The following is a 7,779-nucleotide window of genomic DNA, read 5'->3' on the forward strand; positions in this document are numbered from 1 at the left end:
CGGAACTTTTAAAAATTCGGGGAGGAAACCTTTGTACAATTGCACTTTTGCTCGTTACCGGTAACATTACTCAAGCACTGTTCATTAGTGTAACATACTGGCATGTAAACTTCACATTTTAGAACTGTTTTAATCAATAATACAACCATAAGGTAGTACAGTATGGTCTTGCTCCAAAATCCCTGAAATATAGACCATCTAAAATTTTACCAAAAGTAATTGTAAGGAGTCAGGCCATTACATTTTTTGGCCAGTAACGGATATGTAACGATTTACTCTCTTTGACTAAAGTTATTGTAACTCTAATCCGTTCCTGTTATAGCCCCTTCACGCTACACGAAATATGTTTTACGTTCTGCAATCCAGAGGGCGCTTTGTCATTCAGCCTTACCAAATAAAGGGCCGATTGGGCCAATTCCTTGTCATTGAATCATAGTACGTTTGTGTTGTGTTTGGCTAATTCTATCAAAATCTTATTTTCAATTAGTGCCTCGGGTCACATAATGCCTGGAAAAGAAATTGCGTTCGAGGTAAGGCAAGAGCAATTTATGTAGCAATGGACCGTGCCTCTTCCCGTTTTCTTTGGGCCGTGTGACGTTGCAAATAAGGGCCCTTATTGAGGACCGACTAACGCCCTGTCTGAACCCAGGTGGCTCACTTGGAAGGCAACATTTTTTTCACGGGCTGCTCTTATTGCTGCAGGGAATGTAATTCCAAGTACTATTAAAATGAAAGGTTACAATACGTCTATTTGTTACCTTTCAATCTTTATATAATACATTGACTTCAGATTATTACTTATATTTGTAACGTTTGATCTAGTTTTGTAAAAATTAATGTCGCTTATAAACTCATCTAAATGAACTTTTTCCAAATCATAATCAATCAATATTATATTCTAATGTCCTCCTTAATGGATTATGAATCATCCAATCATCAGAGGTTACAACACACTTTTAGAAATAATGAAAATGAAACCAATGTACAATTGTTAAAAATCTTTATGCGCAAAAGCAATGATTTGCAGTGTGGCCACATCATGTGGGGCCAGAAGTCATCCAGATTCTCTGATAGCCACTTCTGGGTGGCCTTGGACTTGTGGGCTGGGGCAGAGTCCTGCTTCCAAACATAGGCTGTTCCAGAATAATTGGCATCAATCCACGGCCTGACGACCCTCTCCATCACCTCCAGGTACTCCACCGTGTTGATCTTGAGGCCCTTGGGAAACCAGTGGGGTGGCATCCCCTTCCCATCTGATGCCACGACCCCCAACATCATGGCCCCAGCTGGGTGCTTCATCCGGTTGATGGATGGGACATCGTCAACACCATTGGTGAGGTACCTGTCATTTCTGTCATTTCAAGCCTGGTCCACAGTCCACATCTTTTTGTCGGAAAAGATTCGGACAATGGAGCCATGGTGCTTCATCCAGGTGATGAGGAGCTTGCCCATGGAGAGCCAGTTCTCCTTATTGGCCGCTGTAAGGAGCTGACGGTGACGGCAGACATAGGACTTCAGGCCAAGGTCCATCACGGCATTCCTGATAGTCCCCTCGCTGATGTTGGAGATCTTGGCTATGGTGCGCATGGATGTGGTCAGATCCTCCTCGATGTTGAAGGCCACGGCAGTGAGGAAGTCCTCGGTTCTTTTGAGGTTGTGGCCATCACTTTTGGGCCATCTCTGGACGCTTCCTTTTTTGTCATAGCAGGCCAGGGTGTTGGACACCGTCTTCAAAGTGGAGTTGACGATGTCCGCGATGTCCTTTTTCGCCACACCGGCGTGGGCCAAATCCACAATCCTTTGCCTTTTTGCCTCCATTGATTTGAATATTGTATTTTTCATTAAAAAAAAAATTTTTACGAAGTCGGAAAGATTACTTTGAGTCACCAAATCTATTTCGCCATGTAGCCACGAAAATCGCTCATTTGCCCGGTAGCCGTTCACAAAGTCAATTGTAAATTTTGCTTACGCACACTGTATGTATATCAAAAGTACGTGTCAACAAACAACTAATGTGTTTTTCTTATTTGTTATAAATTGCAGTAGTTACTTATAACGTGGAAAGGATGTAACATGATGTCTCAAATTCTATTAATTTGAAATTTCATGGGAAAAATGTGTTTTTTATCTACCGTATATCATCATATCAAATAGTAATGGAGTTTTTCTACACTTTCATTTCATCAGGTCTTGAGTTAGTTCTTGAAAACTTTAATGATTATTCCCTCCACATTTTCATTTCATCAGGTCTTGAGTTAGTTCTTGAAAACTTTAATGATTATTCCCTCCTGAAAGCTTTACAATTTTCTTTTTTTTCTTTGGTTTACGGTAGTTTTTCACGTTTTTCAAAATGAAATATAAGATGTGAACAAGATATATTAAACACTGTGAATATTGTTTAATGATACATTCAGAGCATTTTTGCGCCAAATAAGATAGTAATGAAGTTTATGAAGGTTGATAGATATTTTCTCTTTTATGAAAAATCACATGTAAACTTTCAATTTAGTATTGAACATTGTTATAAGAATTCTGATTCACTTTTCCATGCTCTATCAATTAATTTGAGCAATATTTCGAAACTCATGTCATTGAATATGTTTTAGCGTTTCAAACTTAAACAACTACTCATTCAGTTGAAACAATCTAGGATTACTGTACATGTTCCTTTTTCCTCAAATTTGGCTTGATATGCCTGGAAAGTTTTTCCACCAAGATACTTACGGTACATGGTCAGTGGTAGTAGAAGTTTTTAGTTGGATGTTAGTTCAATCAAAGACAACAAATTGTGAACATAAAAGTGCGAAACATGTACCTTCAATAACTTGTCAGAGTTTATCAGAATATGTATTTACATTGCTGAATGTTGTGAAAATACAAGAATGTAAACTATGTTGGATGTAATATTGCTAAAAGCTCAATAAGGTGTATTTATAACCATTCAGGTTTGAACCATTCATTTTTTAAATTTCAAATGCCTTTACGTGCAAAATTGAGCTAAAACAAGAAAACAAAAATTAGAAGTTTTTGTCTTTGTATTATTGAAATTGCTTGTTTCAAGTCATGGTGTACAAAAAATAGCTAATCAATATTGTGGATACCACTCCCTCACTGCCTATTAGTGTGCACTTATAACCTTTAGCATCCGTATCTTTTTTTAAAAAAGGAAAAATAGGGAGTATGTTTGTCTCAGGGGTGAAAGGTAATATTGTGCTCTTACCCACCATTGGGTCAACCACGCCCAATTAGTATTCTTAGATGATCCAACCCGTTTTAGGGTTCAAATATGGCCACTCTACGGGCCTTCTTTTGACGGAATAAGTTCACAAGATCTTGGACCATCCTTTCCAACCGTAAAAAAATCCTTCTTATCAACAAAGATGCGTTCAACTGGAGGCCAAGCATGAGTCGATGGGGAAGGTTGGGTTTGGGGAATGGGTTGGGCAGCTACATTTGAATAGGAACGTATTTCGGGAATAGGGGTGGGGCAAGGAATATTAGGGAGGAGAGCGTTTATAGGAATAGGGGTGGATTGGGTATTTGAAGGAAGAGGGGGGCAGTGGGAGAGAGGATGGGAGGTAAGAGGAGGGTAAGGGGAGGGAGGAAGCTAGACGGGTTAAGGAAGGGGGGTAGGGCGGGATTAGGTTTAGGAATAGGGTCAGCTCTAAAACTACGAAACTCAGCTATCCTATTTCTACGTGGACGGAGGTACACCGTACATTAAAGCACGTCTTAAGTCTCATGGACTGACAGCACATGTACAGGTGTAAAAAAGGACAATCTACCTTCGACCATCCCTTCTTCCTATTGTACTTCATAAGAAATTCGGAAGTTAGTCGGATGCAACAAAACTATCCCGGATTTGGTCGGATTGGAAAAATGTATTGGGTTCGGATTACAGAAGTTCACATCAGATCGGATTCGTTGACCCTCCCGGATACGATGCACACCTCTATTTTGGAGCCAGGGTCTGCAATGGGTAATCTTTCAGCTCTCGCATCACCATACCCAGGGACTGCCATGCCCTAAACTGGAAAAGGTAGGCGATGCATCTCCAGGCAAGCGAGGACATTGGAAGACACCCGTGTGTAAGGGGGTATGTGAAAAGAGAGTGGTTAAGACCAAAAAGCGGGATTTCATTCCTTCCTTCATATCTGTATTCACGATGCTTAAAATCCGTCAGTTATCATAAAGGATAGGTTTGGAACAAAGTTGCAAGCATACACATATTTGCCCTCTAAATCATCATGAGGTTAATCCATCCCTTGATCTGCTTTATAACATTTTGTTGTGGTGTTTCTGGTGAAAAGAGCCTATCTTTTTCCATTGAAACTGAATGGAACTGAGTCGATGTTCGTCATGCCCCCATTAACATTACGTTCTCATTATCTTCCGACCAAGAGCTGGTTGTGTCTATGGAGGCTCCATATTTCAATTCAACCAATCCAAACACCAATTTGGTCCAAGAAGACACTTGTCCCCAAAGACCTGGAGAGGCCATTTATAATTTCGAGGTAGGTCTCAGTTCATATAAAAAAGTAAAAAAAATCTTGATTTAAAAATATGTTGCGATGTGGAGCCAATTTCAATTGAATGTATTCCCAGGTAGTAGAGGTGTTTTTCTTGAATGATGATGATGATTACCTGGAGATGGAGTTGGCCCCAAACGGGCAATATTTGAACATTCTATTGTCCGGGTCTCGGAACGACCTTTTAACTTACCTGCCTTTCCTGGGGGATCAAGTGGAGGTTAATAATCCTTGTCATGAACAAACGGAACCAGGATGTGTTTGGACCGGAAATGTGACGATCCCAACTGAGTACCTTCCCGCGAATATCACCAAGTTCAACGCATTCGCCGTGCATGGCGAGATGGAAAATGGCGAACTCATCACCTACTACGAATCCTTGTTCCCGGTCGATGAAGAAAGTTCGGGCGTAACGGAACCTAACTTCCATTACCTTGACGCTTTCCAGCCAATTGACCTCGGTGAGATTGGTCTGGTTAACCTTAAGGAATCTGAGTTATGGATTCAAGCTAAAGCAACCCCCCAATCATTCTCAAACATGTGAGTCAGAATTGAATTCCACTGTATGATGTTTCCGTCCATAATTCTGAAATTGATTCTTAGGTACAAAGTTCATGAGGCTTATGGGTGCACGAAAAAGGCACAATTTGGTGCAAATTTCTCAACAAAACGGTCAAATGGAAAATTAATATTTAATGTGACAGTCTCCGAACTTGGTCACGTTAATTATGACATCCCTACCACTCAACAGCAACCAGGTGACTCTAAAAGATTGCTTGACACATCCATTCTAAACGGCTGTTTATTAATGACATTTTTTACAGGACCCAATGATGAGCTATTTGACTTGCCTCATGAATCGGTTTGGGCTAGTTTCACTAATGAGGACAATCTAGCAATTCGCTTCGGGATCAACCCATATGGTGCTTATCTAGTCAATTTATTAGATGACTCCAACATCCTAGCCAACGTCACTCTGGTGGATGAGAACTCACTGACTTGTTCCACGCCGACAAACTCGTTTTGGTCGTGTCAGTTATCGATTGAAGATCAATATTTTCCCAAGGACGTGAAATATTTCCAATTGGTTCACCACCATCAGCCTTTGTTGTCTGACGAAAATAAGCCTCTGCCAGATTTTGAGATCATTTCAGCCAGCTGTCTCGGCACTCTCGAGGGACAGCCTATTGGCGGCAACACCCTTCGAGATCTGGATTGGGTCGGGTGCTTGACTGATAACCGGAACTTTTTGGACTCGGAGGTAAACAGCGAACATTCGGATATTTGGCTTAAGTTAAAACCAGAACTGACGACTTCGACTACCTAACCCCTGACCATCAAACCTATTTTGCTCGGATTAAATTCAGAAGAATTGTTGCCGGAGGACGTGGCGGTCGGTGCTGTTTGGATAACTAGCGTGTGCTCATACTTTCGTTAAGAGATTCCTTTGAAATATTACGAACTTCTCCTTTTCCAAATTGATTATTTTCGATGTCTTCAATATTTCGAACATTAAAACCAACATAAAGGTTCAGAACACCTCGCTTGAGAATTATATCCACGGCTTTTAGTATTTATCCAGACTCTTAGCTATGGGTAAGATGTTGAAGTTGGCTTCAATTTCACTCTCATCTCTATCTATCTCTGTCTGTGTGTATCTATCAAGGATATTGTAACTAGAGAGAGCAGAACTTTTAAACAGAAGAGATTAAAACAGTGAGATTGCAACTTATAAACACTTCCAGTTCATTTCTTGGTCAAACACTCATCTTCATTTTTCGAGTAATTTCAAGGCATGTCTTACACGAACGGATTGAACAAGTGATCTACTCAATTTCAGTTGAAAATTACTCGCCCAGGTAAAAAAAATAAGGTCACCTTTTTCTTTTTCGAGGACCGGTTTTCATATATATTATAATATTCACTCTCATGCACGCAAAGGAAACAAAACGCCACGGTTCGCTGAAGTGTAAGTTTATTTCTACACGTCAGATTTGCTTTGAGTGGTTTCGAGTGAAAATCATCCTTGAAAACCGGTTCTTATAAAAGGAACTGCATATTCCTTAAGTTCAAGAATGTTCAACAGTGCAAGGGCAAAGCGTTCGAGTCAAATTTTGACCGAAAAAGAAATTGGCACAAAAAGCACCAGATATGAAGGCAATGGATCCAAGGCATAATAAACGAGCTGAAATTGTAAATTCATGTAACAAAATGAGAACTAGTATCAAAATAAAAGCGCAGAACACTGGTAAACATTGGTATGACAGTTTGGGGCCGTAAGTAGTTCTTATTTTAGTTCTAAATTCTGTAAATAAAAACGCAAAAGAAATTAAAGCAAGCTAATATTAAATGAACAGTTATTCGGTTTTTTTGTCAAACAAGGTGTTGCGAAAGTTTTACTCTAAATAGCGTTGTTGCAAAGCCCATAAACAGGTTTGAGGAGATGCTCATTTACTTGCGCGAAAATGGAAATTAGTACATATTAGTCATACCATTTACTATTTGGCAACTTTCGCAAGATTCTCTGTGGTATTTAGATTACAGCACGAGTTGCTGCTTTAACAACTTAAATGAGTGAACTTGCGGTCATTCCCGAGGGTGAGGTAATAATTGATGTTGGCTGTGATGACGAAGCGGGAATATCCCTCAATTGGGACACCCAAAATCAAATGGCAGGCCAAGCGAGAAAGCCGCCATCTGACTTCGTAACAAACCAAACGCCACAGTGTTCAGTAGATTTATGTTGTTTGTAAAATGGTAGCCAACTCAATTTCTAATCACAATGGAAAGAGAACTTCCATTACAGTGTCTTAAAAGCACATGAGGTTATTAAAGTTCTTAGGATTGTAACACATTAGAAACGGGATCAAGTGCAGAAGAATAAAACCGTTTTAACACAACCTTTTACTTCTCAAAGTACCCTTCATCAATGTCCTCGGGGTGTATGGCGATGATCGGCTTTTGGTCAAACGGCTCGTTCACTTTGGTAAAAATATTACCATCCCATGCAAAAGCTAAAAGGTTCATGTTTGGAGAGAGAAATCTTGCTTCTCGAAATATAAAGATTTTAATTTGACCACATCTTAAAACGTTCCTTGAATTAGTCAATTTCAATCAAAAGGAAAGTATGTTCTTTATTAACGCACTGAAACCTAGATGAAGTTGAACCTAAGTAAGGAACAAAATTTGGCGCAAACAATCAATAAAACATTTCTGGGTTCACATTTTGCCTCTCAATTGGGGGCAATAT

General features: G+C 39.8%; 1 protein-coding gene and 1 long non-coding RNA gene across 2 annotated transcripts; both read left to right on the top strand.

Moving 5' to 3' along the window:
* Positions 1-427: 427 nt before the first annotated feature.
* Positions 428-2,733, top strand: LOC131880678 (uncharacterized). The gene is made up of 3 exons (XR_009373285.1): positions 428-530; positions 1,192-1,333; positions 1,400-2,733. It is a non-coding gene; the product is annotated as an uncharacterized LOC131880678 (long non-coding RNA).
* Positions 2,734-3,452: 719 nt separating this feature from the next.
* On the top strand, positions 3,453-6,014 carry LOC131880183 (uncharacterized). Its single transcript, XM_059226727.1, has 4 exons — positions 3,453-4,514; positions 4,606-5,069; positions 5,133-5,287; positions 5,354-6,014. The coding sequence occupies exons 1-4, from the start codon at positions 4,416-4,418 to the stop codon at positions 5,854-5,856; spliced, it is 1,221 nt and encodes a 406-aa protein (XP_059082710.1). The 5' UTR covers positions 3,453-4,415; the 3' UTR covers positions 5,857-6,014.
* The last annotated feature ends 1,765 nt before the right edge of the window (positions 6,015-7,779 follow it).

The sequence above is a fragment of the Tigriopus californicus genome, chromosome 5, assembly GCF_007210705.1.
Source record: "Tigriopus californicus strain San Diego chromosome 5, Tcal_SD_v2.1, whole genome shotgun sequence".
Taxonomy (NCBI): domain Eukaryota; kingdom Metazoa; phylum Arthropoda; class Copepoda; order Harpacticoida; family Harpacticidae; genus Tigriopus; species Tigriopus californicus.